We start from the raw sequence: 24236 nt of genomic DNA on the forward strand, positions 1-24236 counted from the left end.
CTGTTGTTTGCCAACACTACCACTTACAGTATCCCACAAAGGGCTCTGTCTCAGCTCTATTCACAGTGCTGCAGCTGCTGAGGTAGCCACGGTAGGTGTTTTCTAGAGCTCTACGTTACTGGATACATGGTGCATCATGAATTTTATACATTGAAACATGTATCTCTTCATTTGACTTTAATATTTTTTTAAATATTTTTATGGAAACTATCTTTTAGTTTTTCACTATGAAGTTCCAATTTTAATTACTGCAGTGATAGTCCATTTCCAGGTGACGCTTCATTGTATGGACCAGTTGAAATTTGAGTGATACTTCGTAATGATCTATGTGCACTTTTACTTGTAAACAATTGAAATTTGGATATGTTTATACATGTAAATATAGTTGTCTGCAGTGCCCCTATTGCTTATGTTGTCTTGCCTCCCATTTGTGGTTCTATTAATAAATACATCATATCTGATTTATAGGGTGATAAGCATTAGACTAGAGATGTTGGGGGGAGGGATACTTGTATCAAAGCAAGATTGTCAACCCAGCCACCTGCTGTTTGGGGAAATGAAATAATAGTCAAAACATCCTGTTTTTCTAGGGGCTGAAGCAATATTTGGATACAGCAGCGCTGGATTCTTTTTCATTTCAGTGTTATTAGGAACTGTAGTACCAGTAAAACTGAATTTGAGTGACTTGTGTAGGTTTATTCCTTTCATTACGTATACCACTATTACACTGCTTGACCTAGTGTATTATGGGGGCTATTAAACTCTGAAGTTTAGATTTTTGGAGCTTGTATACAGGGTTATTTATATAATAATGTGACATTACTCAATACTGACAAAACTACTTAGGTGGTTCTTGGGGGGTTTTTTGTGTTTTTTTTTTTTTAAATCTAGTGCTTTTTTATTTTAAATTTAGAGAAAAGGAGGAAATGTGATCTGTGTATTTTCTGTTAAAGGGCCTGTACTTTGCCTGGCTAACAGCCTTTCAGGTCAGTAATAACACTTCCTGGTAAAGGACTAAATGTTCTTTTCACGCTACTGTTTGTTTTTCTAAAACCAGGATTTGCTTCCTTTGGAGGCAAGTTGCTTTCATGAGGGATAGTGCAACGTGTATGAGGGTTATTAAACATATAAAAAAAACATTTGTACTTGCACAGCTAGTTATAAATCACTTATTCTAAAATTCTGAACGTGAGTTGTCTTAAAGAATCTTTACATTTTCCAGTAATTTTTAATCCTTTTTTGTGCACATGTTGATTTCCTAAATGTTAAATACTTTGTTTAAAAAATAGTGTTCTCTGTTGAGAATATTTTCATGGAATAAAAAAATCTTTTCATGGTCTAAGTAATTAGCTTCCTCATTTGTCTTTGTTAAGACTGACAGGGAGACTTTCAGCATGAGATCTGTAACCTCGTTATGGTGGTAGAACCTCTGCTATGACTGTAGATGGGGGGAACAGGTAATACCATTAGGGGGTTGGTTTTGTTGTTAGCCTACGCAAGTATTTTCAAATGCTCTGAGTAACATCTCACTCCAGAAAGAGGCTTACTGACAACAGCACATGCAGCTCTAACCATAGTTCTTACGTAAATATTTATACAACTTCTGAGGATAATGCTTATACACCAGTTCTGTATGTGACAAAGCTGACTCTGCTGCTAAAGCACTCTTCATATAAACACGATGCATGCTGATTTCCTACGAAATATGCTAACAGCTTATGCTTTGCTTTCATCCAAGAAAAAAAAATACTACTTACCAAGTGATTCACCTCAGTAAATGAAGCAAGTTTAATATATACATACACCCACATTTACTCATATCTGAAAGCATTTTAATTATCTGGATTGTTTGTTCTTGCCATTTCATCACTCATTCCTGGCAGCATAGCTGTTGTTCAGGCTCCAGCAAAAGCCAAAGTACTACAGATGCTGTCTTAAAGAAAAACATAAGTTGTCCCAACACATACACAACTAATTTTCTGCTTTCATAGGGGCAGTGATATTTGAGCCTTCTGTTGTGGTCATACAAAACGGATCATTTCTGGAACCTGTGATCTGCAAATATGCAAATTATTTTGCATAAATACACTTTAATTCACAATTCTATGTACAGTGTTTTATATTCATTAAAAGAATAGTGTACAACAAATTTTCTGTAATGTCACATACTTAATCTATCATTTTATTTACACTATTTGCTTCATTTTAATATTAAGATGCCAGTGCCCTTACTTCTAGGCATTATCAAAACATTGGAACTGTGGGGAAATACAGAAAAGACTATCTTACAGAGATAACCTAACTGTTTAAAGGGATCATTAAATGAGTTGCTGACACAGTAAATAAATAATTTGTTTAGAAATCAGTAGTTTTAAAACAAGTGTGCATTGTGCAGTTAAAAGTTCTAAACATCTTGTGAAATGTAAGAAGTTTGTGCAGTATCAAATTGCCAAAAGAAAGCTAAGGTTATTTTCAAGTATATAATTTAAATAGTGTTTTGAGTCTTATATACTTAATTGTTCCACCTGCTTCACTGGAGGAGGTTCCAGTTTTCGGGAAAGTGCAGTTAAAATCTGGCTGAATTTATCATATCTTTCATTTTGATTAACTTCTGCTCCTTTGCTGCCCCAGAGCAATCTCATTTGAAATTCTGTCTTGAAGATTTCACTCATCTCTTCATCTGGCTGGAAACCTAGTAGGTAAAAAGAATCCCACAATATTACCATCAGGCAAGTTTTTCATTCAGAAGAAATAGCTTTTAAACTATTCCCTGCAAATAAGATGAGCTTTAGTGTGCTGGGTTCCTTTTGCCCAGCGATATTTACAAGCTAGTAAAACAGTGAAAATCCTTTCCATCTGTGACATTCTAGTAACTATCCTTTGCTCAGTTCTAATGGTCTAAAATTGTCATTATAGCCTGACCTTAAATATGACTGATGAACTCATGCTGCCTGCAGAAATACTTTCATTTCTCTCCCCGCCATAACGTTTTCACTGTGAGTTAAAAATACAACGTCACATTATAACATGTTGCTGCTTTCTGGCTCTAAGCAGTCAAGATCTCAGTGTGGCATTTTGCACTGCTGTACAGAATCTTCTTACGACAGGTGGTGTTTCATTTACCAAACTCCAAGTAGGAATTTTAAACTGTACTGGAGACAGCAAGTTATCCTCAGTCCTTACTGTACTTCTGTTCAGTTGCTAGAAAGGTCAGCATATTAAGTCATGAGAACTTCAAGTATGTCTTGCAAAAATGTGTTTTATTGCTTACTGGAGAACAACAGTCATTAATATTTTACTGTCTACTTTTAAACAATATTGATGTTGTCCTCAGACTGAGTTTTCTGCAGGACATTTGCTACTAGCTCAGCTCCCATGAAGGAGAAGTTCATGCACTGACTTTTAGTGGTACTTAGCTGGAGATCTTATTTTTCAGACATAACCCACTCATTCTGTTATGTGCAGCAGCTTCTCCTACTAGTGCTCCATACCTTCCAGCATCTGTTCAGCAGCCAAGCTGTACGCTTCTGCGTTCTGTGCTATCCGACGAGCTGTGGCCAAGTGCTTGAGCATTATTTCGCAGCTTTGGTCACTGCTTTCCCACAGGTCTGTGCCTTCAAAAACAACAGCTTGTCGCTCCATCAAGGTAATGAGAGGCATCAGCAGTGGCACTGTTATGTTATTCTGTGGAGTACCGATGGTCTCTGGGATAGAGAGTAACAAACATATCATCAGACATTATAAAACCTCCTACTTGAAGAAGATACTATAACTGCAGTATCTTTTCAAAGTTGGAAACTACTATTTGTCTTCCATCTTTCAAGTTAACACCTTACCTCAGCTACACTTGTCCTACTAGTTTCCAGTGAACTGGTTGGGGGAGAAGGCCAAGACAGATTTGTGCTGGAATTACTAGACAGTGGCACAGAGATTTTTAAGCACATTTAAAATCTGGGTCATTCCAATGAATTCCTTGAGTCTGAGAAGTTTTCCTTCTGTACCAATTCTCTTAGAGAAACACTCAGAGAAATGTTATTTCTGCCTTGCACCCCCTTGGAAACTAGAGCTGCAAAGAATCTGATGCAGGAGCACCTGATGTGATCAGAGGAATTATCTGACACCCAGTCTTTGTATCTGAGGATTCATCCTCTGATCCAATAGGCAAAGCAAATAAAAAAGCAAAATCTGCCAGAAGTAGCTCTCTTCTAAGGAAGGAGATGTGCTCCTGTCTTTGACACAAGATGATGTTGTATGTTTCAGTTTCTGCTCCACAAAGAGGGAGTGTGGGTTTGTGCAGAAGGTTATATTCTGCAGGGGTACATGCACACAAACATGCAGTGACGTTTGGCTGGCAGATTGTTTCCCTCTATTTCCTTGTCTTACACTGCACTATACAAGTTCACATAGTCATGTTCACATACCATGCGCAGCTATCAGAACAGCAGCTGCCTCATCTCCCTACAAAGGAAATGGGTAGTGGGAGAGTTAAAAGGCTAAACAGAAACCAGTGTCACTCATACTCACTATTCCACTCATCCTGTCCTTCGTGCAAAGCTTTGCTAAATGGCTTCAGCTGTTTTTCATACATAATGGCAGTCTGGGTATAATGATGTCTTAGAGAAGTCCAGGTTTGTTCTAACCTAGTGACCTGTTCACACAAAATAGAGAATACCCATTACTGACTCCATAGCAATTCCCAGGAAAAGTACACTGCTAATGATAAAGTTTCTGTTCTGATAATCTCTCTAGTCTTGAAGAAATTGCATATTGAAGAAACTGCATAAATTAAATCAAATAAACCATCAAACAATGTTTTGGAACATAAAGAGAAACTGATTTTTACCTGTGGCATTTCCAGTGCTTTCATAATGGCAGAAAATGCATACAAATCCCCCAGCGAGTCCTTCAGCTCCACTGCGACTTGGATGATTTTGTTTAATGTTGCCGCTCTATCTTCTAGATTTCCTGTGCAACCCAAGATATCCACAGCTATTCCTATTGCCATGGTATTGTGCCTGTAAGGGAAACAATTTGTAATACTGGTTAGAAACTATTAAATTAATAATACATTATGCCATACCTGTGCTCAGAGAAGATGTATTCAAAGGTGTATTTCAGTATCTTGGTGTGCCCAGCAGACTCTGTCTTACCAATACTGGTGCACCAAGAACAGCCATGCCATTATATGGAATATATTTACATTGACTTTGAATTTGTATTTTAATAAGTTTAATAAATTTTCCTAAGATATTGCATCTATACAAAATTCTGCTCAAGAAATGAACGAATGAACACTTTTAGGGGGAAAATTGCCCCAATTCCCTTTGTCCACCCCACTCAAATCCTGAGACTTCCCCCTTAAATTTCAAGCAACCAAACTACTGAAATGTTAAACATAGAAGCAGGAAAACTTGATCAGGGATGAAGACCCTAATTGTTCCCCCTTAACTTGCGCAGAAGTTTTACAGAAAGCTTTTCTGAACAATTTTTTGTTTTTACTAGATCCTCTAGCCTTTTCCCCAGTTGCAGAGAGCTACTACTTTCAGTCTCTTCCACAAACACACACACTCTCAGCTAGATCATAGGTCCCCTGAACTTTAGTTTACCTGAGCTCTTAAAGGAGAGCTGAGGGTGTTAAGCAGGTCTAAGGACACTGCTCTCAACAGAATTCACCTTTTCCTCTATTATATGCATGGAGTTGCCCCACAACCTTAAGGAATTTTTCCTATGCAAAAAGAAGTTACATGCCAACTCACTGAATTCTTCTGTACACGTGAATTCAGAAAAGGTGCAGGAGAGCATTCTTTGAGGAAATGCAGAGTACAATGTAGCAATGCTCTGATCTTCTGGCCATCTGCCCTGGAAATGAGTAACAAGAACGTTTACCTTTCAATTAGATCAAGGCGCAGCTGATGTCCGTAAGGCAAGGTAATCAGTTCAAGACCAGAGTTCACTCCCATAATCCTCTTCATCTCTTCAGAAACTTCTAGTATCCTCGCCACCTGTCAAGTGCAAAAATTTGTGCATGAGTTTTGAAACTATTTTAAAAAAACCACCAAACAAAACACAACCCTAGTCACGTAGAAGTCCTCTGGGTTAGTGCAGGGCATATAAAGCCAAGTGCATAGTGTGCAACATCAGAATACAGTCATCTAAGAAAAAGCTTAATTAACTTATGCACATTCACTGCCTTATGCAAAAAGACCAATAAATGCATGATTCAGCCATCAGAAAACATATAAAAGGTGTGACCAAAGTGCTTTATCAAACTTTGGTCCCTGACTTCCCATAGGAGATTCATATGCAAGCTGCAGGAAATGTGGTGCCCTCTTGGCCTGACCCTTGTCAGGGTGGCACTGCTCTTTGGCCTTAAAGATGTACACATTTCCTTTGCCTTCTTTATTGCTAAGACAACTGCTCAGAATGCTTTTGGATTACACTAATTAATCATTGTGAACTCTGTGGTAACAGGACTTTAAGGAGGACACCGAATGTTTAGTGCCTAATGAACTCAGTTTGTGAAAGCTGACACCCTCACCAATTTTAAACATACAGAATTAGCTACTGGTTATACCAATAACAATTATATATGCTAATTTCATGCAAATCCACATTAATATGATAATATTAGATTATCTGCCAGTTTAAGGCCTGCATGTTGACACACAAACCAATCTGCCTGCTATTTCTGATACACCCATCAGCAGCCTTTCTTGGTTATGAAAAGATGAAAGCAATCTGGGCCACAGAACAAACCTCACTGGTACAAAATCTAGCACTGTAGAGAAACCTGTTTCACTTCTAGAGATGCAGGAGTGACATGAAGCCCCTAGAGACACACTGATTGCTACTCCGTCAACCCAAAAAGCCCTCTCAGCTTACGCTATGGGTGCTGCTTTCATTATTAGACATGTAATTCTTTAAAAGGCAAGCTAAGCTACTAATGCCACAGGAGAAGACCTACAAACTTCAGCCTTATCACAGATCTCAGTACAAAGCATTTGTTCTGGCCCAGTTCACATGCCAATCTCATTGTATCACGCAGTTTTTATCAGTGCAGTAATATGCAACAAGTTACCAATGAATGACAGTCATTGGCTCTCAGCACTGCAAGATGAAGATAAGACCTCTCTACGTGTCCCAGCTAGCTACTCTTCCTGCTCCAAAATCCAAAAATCTGTTTTATTTTAAAACACTTCAGTGACTCTTAATTAATTGTACAGGCTCCCACACTTCCAGCAGGCCAGCTTCCCTGGCCTCATTCCAAAGTTTATAGGATTTAAAATAAGGAGACTAATGATGAGCTAATTCAATATAACATATATATAAAAACACTCTTACTACCTCTCTAAAACACGCATATCCTATGCCTCAAGCAACACACTCTTTAACAATATATTAAAATACATTCTGGTTATTTTTATTAGGTTGAAGGAGAAAAGGTGAATTTTGCAACTAAAATGTTAGAGAATGCTGTTACTACTCTTGGAACCATAGTAAAGCAGCCACAATCTATCACTTCTGCAAATACCAAGCAGTCGGTTCTGAGTCACCATGTCTACATGAAGCCTCACTTCGCAGCAGCCAACACTGCTACTGAGGAGAGAAGCTGTGTTTGCTGCTGGCAGGACTCCACCAGCTGGCAGGCACTCACACACACTTATCCCACTGCTGCTGCAGGAAACGGTCCCCTTCCCAGACCTCTATGGTGTCAATCAATCAGTGCAGCAACACTAGGAGAGTGCTACAGACTTGTTTCTTCTGGAGCACTACCATTCCCACTTCCCTTCTTGTCTGCAATGGAGTTGCCTGGTAAGGAGCCATGTGTGTTGCATCTTAAAGTGCTTTTAAAAAACCCCCCAACAACCAAAAACCAACAAAGCCCACAACACTTGGTTCCTGTAGCTGCTCTGTAGCAGGTACAGCACACACTCATCTCAGCAAAGTAGTGCAGATTCAACTGCAGTTGCATTTCTTTTATTTCACGAAGTTATCATCTCATGAGGAGACGACTTCTGTCTTTCCATATTTCTGATCCAATAGCTGATCTCCAAGCCCTGTCAGCTGAAGAAAGTTCTGTTTTTACATTCTTCTGAACAATTAAACTAGCAATACAGTTCTCTGTACAGTTCTCAACCCACACCACCTATCCAGCTCTAAGACAGAGACTCAGACAAAGAACAGAAGAGCAGTTTAAATGTATTTAGTTCCATTGAACAGCTTGTATTATGGCCAGCAGGATGGCAACCAGGTAATGCCTGTCTACTCTTTGCCCTTGCAAGCTAACTAGATATTTCCTATCATGAGTAGTTCTTTCCACAACGTTTTACAGCACAGATAGCTCTTCCTCCAGTATAGAAGAAAGGGTGACTCATAGATATGCAGCAACTAATAGGAGATTAAAAATATGTATGGAACCCTGAGAATTTGAGTCTGAAGTCAGAGCTGGTGGGAGACCTTTAGTCCCAAGTGTTTCTTAACATTCTTGTTCTTCAAAAGGAAAAAAAAAAAAAACCCTCCACCCTAAAAATTCCTGCAAAGAAGTCAATAAATTTATTACATTAGCAGCAAATTTACCCATTCATCTCTTCAAATCAGTTCTTTAAAAAGTCTAAATTTGCACAACATAAAACAAAATGCAAGAAAATTAATTTTTTTTTACCTTGCAGTCCATTCTAAGAATATGCTGTGCAATAATCTTTGGATTGTTGCTGGTGAAAAGCTCCTTAACTCTTCTTAACATTGATGTTTCCAATGGCTTGTTCTCAGGAGGAAGTAGTTTGGATTCAAAATCATTCGGTTTAAAACTAGACACCGTCTCAAAAACAGGTGCAGAAAAGATGCTGTTTTCTTCAGCCGCCTTAGTTGAAGCTTCTGAAGGATCTGCAGAGTTCATTGTAGAGTCATCTTCCAGGATCAAATAGTTTGTTTCAGAGTTCCTGAATGAGTGTGTTCCTCTCTCCTTTCGCGTCACATGTTCCACATAGCTGTTTTCCTGACAGAAATGTTGTTTTGTTGCTGCTGGATCTCTGGCAGGGCTTAGTTCACAGTAGTGTCCTTCTGAAATATGGGAAGCCAAAGGAGAATCTGGGGGCTTCATCAGGGGTGCTTTGCTCGGTTTAGGTGGAGGCTTCGGACAGAGCTGACTATCTGATCCTCTAAGAGCTTCCCCTACTTGTGACTCAGAGGTGACTTTTTGAACACCTGTGGGGCTTAGAGAAGGTTCACTGCCTGTTCTAAATGCAGGAGAGCTTGGACAGGAGTCTGCATCTGCTTCAGGTAATCGAGATGGATGTCTTGAACCTGACGGGGAAAACAGTAATTTAGAAGGCCAAAACATATACAGTTTCTGATGCCTGTTCCCGGGGTTCATCTCTTAATGCTATTTCCTGAGGAAAACACTGTCAGATCATGTCAATTATTCACTGACAAAAATGTATATGAAATTATGCTTTGAGAAATGAGCTAGCCAGTAAATTCCATTCGCTTGCTGATCCTCACAAAATCCCAAATACACAGAAGAGCTGCACTACAATATTATTCTGTGATAATGCTGACAATAATTCCAGTCCCTGCTGCCTACATAGGCTATACTGTTAGGGTTGGATAGTCTCCACGGCTTGCAACAGGAGGTTTCTTTGTAACCCGGTCTAGACTATAAAAACATAAACTTCCAGCCACACCACATAAAAGATGAGTAATTTCTGAGGGTGACAGGTTTGAGATGAAGGAAAAGCTTCACAAAGTCAAGCCTGAACCTGCAATAAGGTATGGAGGAAATTAATTTCAGGGATGCTGATCTTTTTTGCTAAACAGTAGCTGATTTGAAGAGCTGGAGAAACACATCCATGTACTTCTGTGTATTTACACCTCATACTGTACTCATTGCACATGCAAACCTCGACATCCAATAGGACTGAACCCCATACCAGACATTCCCATCCTGCAGGTCTTAGTGCATTTGCTGGTATCTACAGCAAAGTGGTCAGCTGCATCATGTGGGCTTTACTGCTTGTCTCCAGCTGACAATTAATGCAGAGAACAAAATCTGCAAATCACAGCCTGTCGCCACTCTTAAGCAGCATGACACCAGAATGTGCTCAGAGGACCCCATGACCCCCCAAGAGTAATGTACAGCATTACTCTTCAGGTTAACTGTTACAGTACCAAAAGTTAAGTTTTTGCAGCAATGGACTGGAGTAAGATAATAAATTCAATTATGAATGGACAGAAACTAGTCTGTCCATCCCACTGTCAAACACAGGAGCACACCCCTTCTATCAAAATGCAGTCTTCACTATAAAAATACTTAATATGTGTCTCGATAAGTCTGTCCACCACAGACTCTACAAATTTTAACCGCTACCATATTAAAAATGACCTAGCAGTCTTGTAAGTCAAACACTAGAGTTTGTCCACATGGGAATGGATGCATCATTGCAAGCTTCCTTACACAGCATGCTAGTTTGGAAACACTTGCTTAAACCTCTGTAGAATCTGAGAAAGAAAAAGCCACGATCAATAACTGATCAAGTGTTAGTACACCTTGTATCACTGGAGAAAGACAAGGACAGTGGCGCTGGAACCCGACAGCAGCAAAGGTGTTGAAAGGAATGAAAAAGCAAAAGGGACTGGGGAGAGAGAGAGAGAGAGAGAGAGAGAGAGACACACACACACACACACACAGAGAGAGAGAGAGACAGAACTGAGTACAAAAGCCTTGGTAGTGCTTTTCTTCTGGTGAGGAGCGCTGTCACACCTGTATACCTTACCATGAAAAAAAGCAGTTACCAGGATTTCCATGGAACACTGCTTCTACTTAACAGAATTCTGTCAGAACGACACGAGTAAAGCACAAGTTAGGAAAGGTAATACTGTCAAAAAGGATATTAATGTCAACTGTAGCTGTCATTTTTTTGGTGTGGAAGCCTGCCAAGTTGTGTGCTAAAGTGCTCAACTAGCTAGTGCATTGTAAGTTAAAAACCTGTTCCAATGACTTAAAGAACAAGCAATATGGTAACACAGCTTACATTGGCCATTAAATATAACTGCATACACTGTACGCAGAACACTCCACAGCCTCACTTTGGTTTCAAGTGTAACAGACCACCTGGGCACACACAGCTTCTAAATGCGAAACGTTTAATTCCAAAACATACCTATTAGCAGATAGCTTTCTGACTGGTGAGCCTTTAGAGGGAATCTTTTCTCCAGAACATTATCCAAACTAGCTGGCTGGCTACCACTTTTTTCTTTGTTTCTAGGGTAAACAAAAGTGCAAACAAAAACATATCAATATATCCAACACTCTTAACATACATACCTAATTGCCAGAATATGTCATAACCAGGGCAAGTTTTCCACTTGGGCAGCATGAAAGAATAAAAGGTATTTCATGCTGTTGTGGTACCAATGAAATGGGCTTTAATACATGTGACCCTGCAGCATCTGTGAGGGTGTTTCTTTGAATGTTGAGACTTTTTAATGGAACATTTCATTTGAACACTGGAATGAGGATCCATTATCCCACACTTGGTATTTTTATTGCAAAAATCAAATATGGAAAGAAAGACTTCTCTGGAACAGCAGCAAGATCTTATTTTAACCCTTTGTCTTATACTATTCAAGATTTGCCAAGTCAGTGAAGAACAAGCTGCACTCCTGCTGTGCTACCAGAGTCTACATTTGCTCTCACTCTGTGGATTTCAAATAAATTATCCCTTCCCTCTCCCCAGTGTTCATCAACTCGTAAATGGAGAACCAGAGCCAAAACCATCACCATCTTTAAGCAAGTAGTCCCTTTGGAACTACAGACTTGCATGCTGTTTTTCCAAAGATATTTTCAGAATCTGATTATTGCACCAATTTACCAGTCTGCTAGAATTACTTTCCTTTGCTAGGCTAATCAAATGGCATTCAGGAAGCACCGTTTTGTCATTATTGTACTGCAAGTATTAGAGGTAAGAGCCTCCCCATAAAGCTGAGGCATGCTCTGGGTCACATAATGAGTGAAGACTGTGCAGCCCTTGCCACTTACATCATGGCTTCATGGCTTCATCCATCCCCACTTATTTCACCTCTTTAAAGTAGCTTAAATTTTCTCAAGATCAAACCCCATAACCACAAAGTACTTAGCATCTTCTTAGGAATGTCACGAAGTTTCAAAAATCTGGCCCTAAAAAACCATTTGCTAAAAATTACCAAACTCTCACATCTAGTCTTCCATCTAAAATCAGAGTGAAAACTCACACCACCTGCAGCAGGTGCTGATAGAGTTATCTCATTTCCCTCCATAAGGACAGCAAAATTAAAGTACCTCAAAAGATTTCCTCTGGGTATGCGCTGCTCTGGGGATTGCATGCTGGATGTACGAAGATTTGGCGTTTTTGTAGTTTCTGTTTTTCCTTCAGGGATACTTGGTTCTTTTTGTCGGGCTGGAGTTACACCATACTTTTCCTCTAGACACCTGAGAGGCACAGTCCTGTTGACAGGCTGAAAAATAATTGCTCCGCTCTGCTTTGATATTGGTGTGCGATTCCCAACGTAGTATCTAACTAAGCCAGGAATACTGTCGAAACTTTCAAGTTCAAACTGATACTGAACACGGCAGTAGGCTTCATTGAGTCTTAGAACTGTTCTGTTGATTTTAAAATGCTGAGAGGTATTTTTCCACTGACAGGTAAGAACAAAGTTCCCAGGACTGGAGAGAGAATCCCTAATCAGAAAATCTCCATCTCTCTGAACTAGGCCTTCTGCCACCTTTGAAGAAAAAGAATTATATTTAAAAAAAAAACCAAACCAAAGAATCAGAAAACAAGTAGCCAAACAACATATCGCAACAAAATATTCTTAAACGCAGGACTTAATTTGTCTGCTCTGAGGGACAGACAAAGCCAGAAATACAAAGCAAAGCACGAAGTGTAGTAGAAAAATCATGTCTCCAATTCTAAAATTAAGAGTTCATCCCACAGCAGAGACCTGGATGGGCTTCTTGGAAAATGCCTAGCAGCCAGAAGCACGACCCACTTGTGCATATATATTTCTTCTAGTTTGCTAATAGAAAATAAGGCATGATGGGAAAGCAATGACTCAGGATTTTAGAGTTTAAAGCATCTGAACAGACAGTCACACTGAAGTTTAGAAGCCATTTACTACAGGACCCAGGAACTGTCCTTTCATTATCACCTTAACTGACAGCAGCTTTCATTTTTATTCTTCTTTGTGAATACTGCATAGTACTAGGAAGAGCCAGAGAAATCCTGTTTTTCTGTTTTGAGTTATTCCTTTCATGTGATAAAGTACACATCTACCAGCCAATCTCCAGTGCAGTGCACGCGGCTGCTGTGCCTGCTCTCCCTGCCCGGGGAAGGGCAGCAGGCAGGTCCCAGCGCCGGGGACAGCGGGCACGCACAGGAGGGAGGCCCGCAGGGGGAGCTCCAGGTGCTCTGGCAACCTAAGCTCCAGTCCAACAACAGTTTCAATGTATTTATAACTGCGATGGTAAGGATCAAAATTAAATTTTGCATAGATTTTGTTGTGGGGTTTTTTTCCCCTCCCCCAAACTCCAATTGCACAAAAGAAAATAAACAAGAACATTTTATATTCGTTAAGAATACTGACCCAAATTAATGTCAGTCTGTCCAAACAATATGTGAGGAGAGTATTCTCATATAAAGCTTAAATCCAATTTACGCCTTTATTCAGTGCAGAGAAAACCTGAAATATCTATACTTACCACCAGTGTCTGCCCTGAATCCTTCCTCAGCCCCATTTTATGCCACGCTGTGATAAATAGCATAGCTTTCACACAAATAAGCATTTTGTTTCTACTACATTAATGCAGATACCAGCGATGTGTATAGCACTTCAGTGCGATCCTGCTTATCTACAAGAGTTCAAAGCACATTTGGCAATACAAAGACCACGTACCTGCCGAGGAATACGTCCATGGTACCAGGCATGGCTACGCAAGTCTTCACTACTTAGCTGCAGTTCTTCCTCTAACTCCTTCTTCAGTTTTTCTGGGCTGTGTTCCAAAACTTGCCTCTCCCTAGAAAACTGCAATAAAAGATTAAAAGCTTCAACTGTGCCAAGCTTAGTGATTAACATTTTACCTGGGTTATAAGTTCCATCACATGATCTGCACTAGCCACTGGAATGCAGGTGCAGCTTTTCGCAGGCTGCCTTGGCTTTGCTCTCTAGGCTGTACTTGGAAAATCCAGCATTCGGTGAGATAACATGTGATTGTTACACGCTGCACAGAACTAAGTGTTCTGTCTGTACACCAAGCTAATAATGACACATCTACAAAGTCACTTCTCTTACTTCCTCTTCCCAATAAGAATCATAACTATACCCCAAAAAATGGAGCTGGATGCAAATGCCCTGCTCCAATATTCTTCCTCCTGTTTAAACTTCCATTTTAAATTCAGATTCTTTCCTCCTCACTCCCTTTGAACCCATCCAATTAAGAACATTCAAAACGCATCAAGACAGGCTATCCTGGACATGCATAGCTGTTCAATATTTCTATTGCACTAAAAAAAAGTTTGCCAAAGTAAATTTTCAACCTTAAAGGGCTTACTTCTAATGGTCATCAAATCTGCATGTCCAAGATGTTCCCTTCTTAAAGAAAAAAAATCTCATGAGATCTGCTTGGACATACCACCACTATACAACTACTAGAAGATTTTCTGGAAAATTTCAATCTTCATCTCTTCTTGGAGTACAGTTTCCATGCTGAACCACTCTGGCTCATTAGTCTTGTGGTTGCAGTGTTGCTAAAAAGTTGCAGTATCTTCCCTAGAGAGCTGTCATGTACTCTGTCATAAGCACCCAGTGAAGGAAGTTCTTTGGACTTCCTTAGATTCTCCAAGGGCTGGGAACTCCGGCCCATCTTTACTGCTGCTGAAGAGTTTCAAAAGCCCAAGATACCCAATCAAAGCAAGTTCATTGCAGGGAACGTGTTCTACATTGATCAAAGAATCAGATTATATGCCTCCTTAAAAGAAAGTACATTTTAAAAAAGAGAGAGGGAGACAGAGAGGGGCCTCCAGCTGGAGAGCAGACTGAAAGGCAACGTTTTTCACCAGTGCATTATGGATTTCTTTCTTAGCTCTGGCTATCAGCCAAAGTTCACAGGTTCCCTTCACTGACACACGAATGTAAACATGCAACATATGCATTATTTAAAAAAGAACCGGGAATGCTCGCCCACCAATCCTATTCTTTCCTCGAACTCTGCTCTCTACAGCAGTTTTTTCTTCTTCATATTGAATATTCACAGCACCTAGCCATGGGAGCAGGTGGCACACATTTAGCACTCCTTTCAACAATCCTCCCTGCAATTTCAAGCAGACTGAATTACAACAGATTACTAGACAGCAGATTTTTGGTGGAATAATGCCAGAAAAGGCATCCTGCTGCCAAGACTATTTAAACATGCTGGGAGCCAATAGATATTCTGAGATAAATTGTCCTCTTGTCTCTGCTCTTCTCATAGAAAACTAAGGCTTCTCTTAGACAAATGAGCATAGTAGTCTATACAATAAGGTAATAGATAAACACAGCCTGGTAAAGAATAACTTTTCACCTTAGTTTTGTTTCTGTGAACCATAACAGGGTGGTATTTATCCACACAAATGTGGTTCAAAATGGACAATCATTTTCAACAAGGAGTAAATCCTTTGTGCTTTGGTACAGTCAAGGTTTTTCACTAACTCCTCCCAAGCCCTAGGAGAAGACATCTGTGCAGGAGCAAACCATGCCACAAAAAAAGACCTTCACTGCAAGGGCTCTTTCATAAAACCATGTGCAACGTGAAGAGATTAAGTTACTGGGTGTAGAAAGAGTTACAGAAGAGGCTTGGTGAGGACTCAAGTGCAAAAGCGTACCAAAGTATCAAAACACAGTCAAGTATGGCCAAAAATACCCCCTCTGCTCCAAGCCTCTGTGACCTATCAAGCCAACATAGCTAAAGGCCTAGTGGCACACGCCTGTCACCCTGAATTCCCAACTCAGATGGCTGGGTACCCACATTTAAAGCTGACTGGCACTGATTTCAGAACTAAATTAACCATTTCACATCTTACAGAATGATAGCAAGTATTATAGCATTTACATAAGCTGAAGGTAGAGTGAAGAACACACAAACTCAGTAGACTTTTCAAGAGCATCCTTCCCCTCACTGCACAAGGAAGTGGGTGGAGAGCTTTTAAAGTACCCCCTTCAATCTAAGCAACAGCGTTCAGCTGTAATGGTACACAGATCTCCTACATTCATAGCTGTGTATTTTGCTGACCTTCCAAAAGGAACTACTATGTCTATGTGACCTGTATTTAAGATTTTGAAAGACGCGTTTGACTGAATAGAGATCTTAAAAACCCCAAAGCTACTGTACACATTGTTACCATCATTCCAAAAGCATCTCACTGTATCTCTGTGGTAGGGAAGGCTATTGTAAATGGAACGGACTACAGCACACAAATGCAATAACTGAATTTGCTTAGGAGACCTAGATTCTCAGCCAATAAAAAAGAGCTATAGGTCTTTGTTTGTGGACTAATTTAATCCATTGTACTAACACAAATTATCTTTAAAAAACAGGCTGATCAAGTTACAGATACACATCAATTACAAATACAGCAGAGAAATCTAGAATTTCTTCTAGTGGTTAAGTGGATTTTGTACTACTTGAATGAATGTAACGAGACACATATTGCCCTTCAGTCACATCTAGCAACACAACAACAAAAACATTTAAGGAATCCAAACCAACTAAATTGTTAACATTTATGATTATTGGTTTGTTAAAAATCCTCTCCACCATGGTCTACCACACTGAACATACTCTGATTGCCAGAGGTCAGACATCTCCTGAGATGAAGCAAACATGCTTAAATAACCCTTATGCAACTCTGAACTTAATGGAAGAACTCCTGTGGCTAGCACAAATCCCAAAATACACAGTAGGGAAACTGCCTAGGTAAGCAAGTTCGGTAATAGCATGTCTTCCTGGACAGTTTTTTGTTGAATGAGACCAATTTCTTATACAACCTACATCCATTAAAGGAGAAGTGTGACCACTGAACTGTCTGTAATCGTACCAGCCTATGCCTTTCTATTCTAAACGCTATACCCAAGGCCTCTGGTCCTGCAAGAACCTCTGCATACATCAAGCAGGGCTCAAAAATCACTCTAGGCACAGCCTACACAAGCATGTTAATCTGTAAATAAGGAAGAATGTAAGCTTAGAACAGTGTAATTAGCTATGCCAACAGATTTTCTTTTAAAAGAAAAGGTCACCCGTTCCACACAATGTGATGCAGATACTTCAGCCTTCCCAATAGCACCCAAAAGTTAATGGACAGTAATGGCATGCTCTACATTTGCACTGACTTCATAGCAACAAACCCTAATTTAGCATGTCCTCAGTTTATGCCTTTATCTAAGACACTTTGATGGCTCCTGTCCAATGACAGGAAAAAAAACCTGAATTTACATTTACAATTAGATAGTGAAGTGGATGGTAAAAATAAATTATTTAAAAAAAAATCTAGGACAAAAATTAAAGACTTCAATATATTCTGCAACAAAACATGGCTGAAGCAACACAGGGAAGCTTCCAGCTTAAATTCTTTAAGATTTTCAAACAGCAACAACCCCGTCAGAGCAAATCAAGTTATCAGAACTCTTTTCAAATAAAGACGCTTTTCCAGACCTACAAAGAACACACCCTAAGTATGTACTTTCCAAAACTCTTTGTTCACATTTTAGTGACATTGTTTCCAGTCTTGGTGCTATTTTAAGATACTCCTGCTATACTGAGTTTCTGTGAACAGGTCTTTAAAATAAAAATACAAAACTATTTATCAATACAACATTATCAACCTCCAGCAAAAGCCCTCTATCCTACTTACATACCCAATGGAAAACCTAGAGAATCAGGAGTTTAGAAGGAGGAAAAAATTTCTAGTCAGTACAGTTATTTTATTGTTTTTAATAAATGCCATGCAAATTTATTATATTTCACAAAGGATTTCTACTTCAGGGCCATGAAACTAAACACAGACTGTGCTTACAGATGTAAAAAGCTACCTTGATGTTACTTATTAATTTACTTTTTTTTCAGGCAAATATTAATCGAGCATACCAAAAACTGGAAAATATCAAAGTTTAAGGAAGCAAAACATCAAAATATGATCTTATTCAGGGTAAATTTAAAGAGGACTTGACCTACCACAATATGCTGTACCTGCAAAACTTGTGAACACATTTTAATGGGCATTTTTCACAATAATCTGTTGTTTGTGCATCCAAGAGGTTACTTTCATTTGAGTGTCTGGCAGTCTCCAAAGGAAATCCACTATATCAAGTCCTTGTGACAACCATCCCAGCTAAATTTATCACATTAGATTAGAATAATTTTTAATTGTGCTGAATAATCTACTGTATGAGTTTGGAGGTAAACAAAATAGAAGTCCCACAGTTACTTCTTTTGCCTACTGGCAGTGGATCCTTTCTCCAGTTCGTATCTGCAGCAGCTCCAGTGAAGTACACATACCAATGGAATATCAAAATAGCTGAGAGAAGAATCCCACAGGTTTCTACATATATACCCAAAGTTGCATCTCATGTGTTTTAGCTTTCATGGCTTAACTCAATTGTTATTCATTAATTCGTTCCTGTCTAAGGTGATCAAGAGGGGTTTGGTTTCTTTTTGTTGTTGTTGATTTTTTTTTTTCTTTTTAAACAACTTGAATTATGAGGGAAAGACTTTTTAGACATAGTTTGGAAGTGGTCCAAAACCTGTCATGCTAGATCATCTCCTTCAGTTCTGATAATGCAGAATTTCATATCGCCTCTCTCTGTATCCTTCTGGCAAAATATCGTTTACTTAAAGCACAGCCAAGGACTGTTACAGCTACATGACTAAAGGTGGCCACATTTCCATCCAATCTCAATTATCACCTGGTGCTTTGCTCAGCTCTGCCAGCTGATGCTTAAATTAGCCCAACAGGCAGCCTTAGAACCACTCAATTTCCTGTTGCCTTAAAGATTTCAAGAAAAAAAGAAAATATATAATTATTAGGGATAAATGAGAACAGCTCCATGAAAAGTGAAGTGTGATCTAATTGAAGAGAAAAGTCAAGCCAGTACCTTTCCTAAACTTTTAATAGATGTACTGTATCTATCTAAAGCAAATCTGTTCTAGCCTTCTCCCAAATCCACCTTTTCTCCAACACTGGAGGCCCCGCTACGTTTGCCTAAGTGCACCATGAACTCTGAACTACAACTTTCTGACCTTGTAAAATCCATGGGAGATACTTTGCGATTCAGCAAAAACTTAAATTTTTGTGAGATTTGCATAGCTTTTAGCCAAGTGAATAATTTACTGGAAAGACCAATCCACAGAAAACATGGAAAGGATGCTGGGGCAGTGATAGGAAATACCAAGAGGGAAGACAAAGATGTGAAACGAGAAAGAAGGGAGAGGACACACACACAGGACACTAAAAACATCTGGAAAAGTGAAAAATTAATAAAATTCTTCTATTTCCAAACCACTAGAGAGCAATCAACTTGCTCATACAGAAAATGAACATTTTATTGTCAAAGTTCCAATTCTGGATTAAGATACACTTCACTGGCTGCAGAGATCCCTGAAGTCTCTAACCCTGTGCTCTTGTGATCCCAATCAGACTGCCTGTCTGGCATTGTGAGTACTGGCATTCTAAAATACACAGTTACATCAACTTATTATAAATAAAATTAAAACATAAGTACAATGTATTTCATTTCACTTGTAACTCTACTAATTGGCCAGCAAAACCAACAGGCTTGCACCAGTCATTTAAAAGAATACCCACGTGGAACCAGACTCTCCATCTTTGTTTGAAAACATTCTTGTCAGCCCTCCTGTTCAAAAAAGTGGTATCATTGCCCAAGAACTTACAAAGAGACAAGAACACACAGACAGAGTTATTTCTGAAATAGTTATTCTCAGAAAGAACTAATGAGAAAAAAGGAGTTTCTAAATTCAGGAAACCATTTTCTGATTAACTTGGACATTTTGAACTACAACTGCGGCAATGTTCTTCAGAGGGGCAGTTTCCTCTGATCTTCCAGAGTGCACAAAGTCCACACAGTACCGTAACAAGTGCTATGTTAAGTAATGGGAGGTACAAAATGGATTATAAAGTCTCTCTGCACAGATGACTGCCAGCTTCTACAGGGTTTTATTTTTATTTTCTAGAGGATTAATTAGTTGGTTGAGACAGAAAACAAATAATATATAAACTTCTTCCACGCCCAAGATACAGGAGAGAAATCTTGAACTAATTAGAGAGATGAATTAGTACAGGAGAATAGCAATTTTGAAGCCACAAGATTTCTGCGTGCTTATTTAGATAACAGGTGACAACTTTTGAGGTTACTGATAAAAAAAACCCAAATTACTATGAAAACTCCCATCATGATTGTGACAATTCTTCAAAAAATCAAATAAACTCTACCATATGCATGTTCTCAGTCTGCCACTATGAACAGCATAACCTGCCCGACATCCACAGAAAAGTGGCCATTTTTTATCAACTAATAAGTGAGATATTCGTTTGGGAAGAGGAAAATAAAAAAGGCTTTCAGTACCAAGTTCAGTCGAATGTTAACTGAAGGTAATGGAAAACACTTAATTCTACCAGACTGCATCCACCTTCCACTACAACACTACACTGACAACAATTCCTTAATTTTCTCGGTGACTGCATTCCAATCCAGGAGGACAGCCTCATTTCTGGAATACAGATGCTGAGAATATCCCAGTTTAGAGTTGGTCAAATCCTAATCCCCTCACTCAGTGACCCTGAGGATTTTGACTCCCAATTCTAAAGGATTTTAGAAGCTGGGTAATTTTTTGTTTTAATCTGAGAAATACCTAAATGAAAGGCATTACCAAGAAGTTAAATGCATAATTACCTACTGGAGGATGTTCCCATTCCCACTGAACAGGAATCACTTAGAGCACCAGTGGCTCCTGTGCTATCTATATATTTCTGATAGAGGGTATACTGCAGTGAAAAATTGATAAACTGTACGAAGTTACCATAGCAAACTGAAAAAAGTTATATAGTATAACACTCAAAAACTCAACAGCAAGACAATGGGGAATCAAAGTTCAGGGAGCTGTACAAAATTTCACATCATTTTGATAAGTCAGTCTTTTCCCACCTGGTCCTCTCCAACAACAACAAATGTAACATCAAAAAGGCAGCCCCACAATGCTGGGTGGTGACGACTTGTAAACTCACGTTATCAAATCCAACTGCCTCCACATACATGCTGAAACTGGATATATGAAGCCTGAGGATGCCAGTGAAACAGATTTAGATCATTACATGCTGAAGAAATATTAATTAAGATCTACTATCTATAAAAGTGTTTCCAACTCATCCAAGATAAGAGATGGCACTTGCAATAAGTAGCTGCTTATAAAAGGCTTCTTACACATGCCACATTCATAGCATTAGTACATTACTCAGTAATGAGCTAGATCAGCGTGCTGGAAGTTTTAAATCTTGGCAGTCCTGATAATTTGGGTGGGTTTCCCCTTTTGCTTCAGCTTCAACTGAGGGTGAATCATAGCAGAGAATTAAGAATGAAAATACTCGAACTTCAAGGTCTTCCCTCCAATCATGACAACCACACTAGCAAGAACTAAAGAGACTGTCTTGTGATAAAGACAATTTTATTAATTTAGATATCTTCATTTTTTAAGTCACCATTTATTACTGATGTAGTCTTAACAACTTCTAAAAAATGCAAAAAATAAAGAACAATATTTTGGCTTGGAAGTGGCGTTAAGTTACAATTTAGAATTTTCTCTACTTTTTTTTTTTAACCATAAACAGGAGCCCCTTGCCTTGAAGCTTCCCCTTATTAATGGCAAAAGCTGGCCTTAACTGTAGATGGTAAAATGTACTGACACATCATGACTGAAGAATGAGTTGATCCAAGTTCAGATCTTCTGCACTGATCATCGTATTTTCTGTTAATGTATGGGAAAACAAACCAATCATCTGCTATTGAGAGCCTAATGTCACATGCTAAAAATAAGTACAGCAAAACAAGAGTGCTCAAGTGCAGTACTGTTTCCTGTGCTTTGATGGGATACAAGGCATCTCTGAGCATACTTTTTTTCTATTAAATGGGACAATATAACTACAATTAATTTCTTTTGGTGCAACAAAAAAATCTGAATCTCTCGAAGGTAGCTGCAGACTTCAACATGCTTATTTATGGATCAACTTGCTATTTCATTACAATTGTAGTCACTATTAAAACTAAAAACTAATGTCATCTAATTACACAAACTGATTTTGCCTGAAGTGGTATGTTTTCACAAATTAAGATGACAGTTTAGGCCCAGTTGTGTATACTAACCTAGGCACTCTGGCATTTCACAGCACATACATCATTTGGACCCAAGGTGCAGACCTTACTTGGTTTGCCCACCAGCTGTTTCTATACCTATAGCCACTTTCTCTTCAGCAAACACACACCGCTTTCCTACCATCATAACTTCTTAAAATAGCAGTTCATCATATTCAACTAATGCTAAATCTGCATGCTGGAACACATGCATTCAAATCTATTTTAAATGCTGCAAATCTCTTTAAATAGAACCTTATTTTTGAAAGAGCCCAGCTGTAATTTGTTTCTACATAAAAGGTTTTATTTTTTACCCTCCATACAGCAAACACTATTAATGTTTCAGTTTGTCTAGAGACTATATGGATTAGACCAAATGGAAAGTTGCCATGACAACACCACCGTTATTTTAGGTATTATAAATTCATGCCAAGTTAAACAAAGGGCATGCATGATCAAGAACAACGGTTTTAACTGTTCTGACAGCCAACAATAAAACTCAATGTAATTTTTCAAGTGTTAGAAGAGTTGACCGTTATGCTTAAAATTGGAAAGAAAATTAATTACAGTAACAGAAGAGCATCTTTAGCTCTCTATTCTGATTATAACTTCTGACATTTGTCCCAGTGAGAAAAAGACAACAGTCTGATCAGAGTCACTTTTTCAGTGTGCCCAAAAGACATTTTATCAGTGTCCCGCACCCCACTTTCAGAAATGGACAGTTAAAAGGCTAAATCACTGGAAAGAGAGAAGGGGAGCAGCTGTTCCCGACTTTTAAGTGCCTTCAAAGTTTGAAAGCCAACAGGCCAGAAGATAGCAACCTTCACATCCCTCCTTATTGCACGTGTTCCAGAAAATCTATACACATTACACATTTACAGAGCCCTCACTTTGTTAATCAAAGAACAACTCAAGCATAAATCTTAAACAAAAAGATTTAAAAGCTTAAGTGCAGCTCACAGATCCTTAAAACTGTAAAAGTGGTTAGATACTCCACCTGATTACAATTCAATTCCCGACTGACTCGGACACTTCCGTAAGTGTGGCTCTAAATGTTTATAAAGGCTTTTTCTCTGCATACAGGACATATAGTGCATTTTTGCATAAAGTGAAAGATCTCCCTGCCTATGGCAGGAGGGTTCGACTAGATGATCTTTAAAGGTTCCTTCCAACCCAAAGCATTCTATGAGTATATGATTTTGTGCATTTTGTAATTTAAAAAGTTCTAAAATATAAAGACAAGTCCAAAATTCTCTCAAGTGTTTAAAAAAATCTGAGCTCTGGAGCACAACTGCTTCTATTTCCAGCAAGCAGGTGAAAAACTTCGGGAACCAAGTGGTTCTATCAGTTAAATTCTGAAAGCTTGAAACTTCACTATGTTCTCTTCAGCAAGTCCCAAAACAGGGCATTTTCAACTTGGTGCCTAAATATAGACAGTCAGCTTCAGGTTCATAAAACTGAAAGTTGTTTAAGCTTCACTCGGGGGCAATGGAGAATTCTAAAGATGTTCTTTAGAACAGAAACACACTGTACCCAACCATTGTATAAAAACAAACACCTCTGAACAAAACCTAAAAGCATTACTGACTAGCACAGTGTATTTACTGTTATTGAAAAAGGGCACCTACCTTGACTCTGATAATAGACTTACGATGATAAAAGCAGCAAAATGCTGCAATCAGCATTTGAAAAATATTATAATCCTTCGGCATTTTCAGTTCTGCTGTTTGTGGCTCCTCAAGACTGCAGATAAACAGTCACTACTAGCAGTTTTCAAGGTTTATCAAGCTCTTCAGTATCACCACTGCCTG

General features: G+C 38.9%; 1 protein-coding gene across 1 annotated transcript in view; it reads right to left on the bottom strand.

Annotated features, from left to right (window-relative positions):
- Nucleotides 1–2074: 2074 nt before the first annotated feature.
- BCAR3 (breast cancer anti-estrogen resistance 3) overlaps nucleotides 2075–24236 on the bottom strand; it is a 49491-nt gene continuing 27329 nt past the window's right edge. Inside the window, exons 3-11 of the mRNA XM_010075079.1 lie at nucleotides 13930–14058; nucleotides 12317–12759; nucleotides 11160–11260; nucleotides 8663–9303; nucleotides 5887–6002; nucleotides 4844–5015; nucleotides 4525–4648; nucleotides 3492–3704; nucleotides 2075–2692 (exon numbers count right to left, since the gene is read on the bottom strand). Of these exons, the coding sequence (XP_010073381.1) occupies nucleotides 2505–2692; nucleotides 3492–3704; nucleotides 4525–4648; nucleotides 4844–5015; nucleotides 5887–6002; nucleotides 8663–9303; nucleotides 11160–11260; nucleotides 12317–12759; nucleotides 13930–14058 (2127 nt within the window). The 3' untranslated portion in view covers nucleotides 2075–2504. The remainder of the gene's footprint in view (nucleotides 2693–3491; nucleotides 3705–4524; nucleotides 4649–4843; nucleotides 5016–5886; nucleotides 6003–8662; nucleotides 9304–11159; nucleotides 11261–12316; nucleotides 12760–13929; nucleotides 14059–24236) is intronic.

The sequence above is a fragment of the Pterocles gutturalis genome, unplaced genomic scaffold (genome assembly GCF_000699245.1).
Source record: "Pterocles gutturalis isolate BGI_N339 unplaced genomic scaffold, ASM69924v1 scaffold7072, whole genome shotgun sequence".
NCBI lineage: Eukaryota > Metazoa > Chordata > Aves > Pterocliformes > Pteroclidae > Pterocles > Pterocles gutturalis.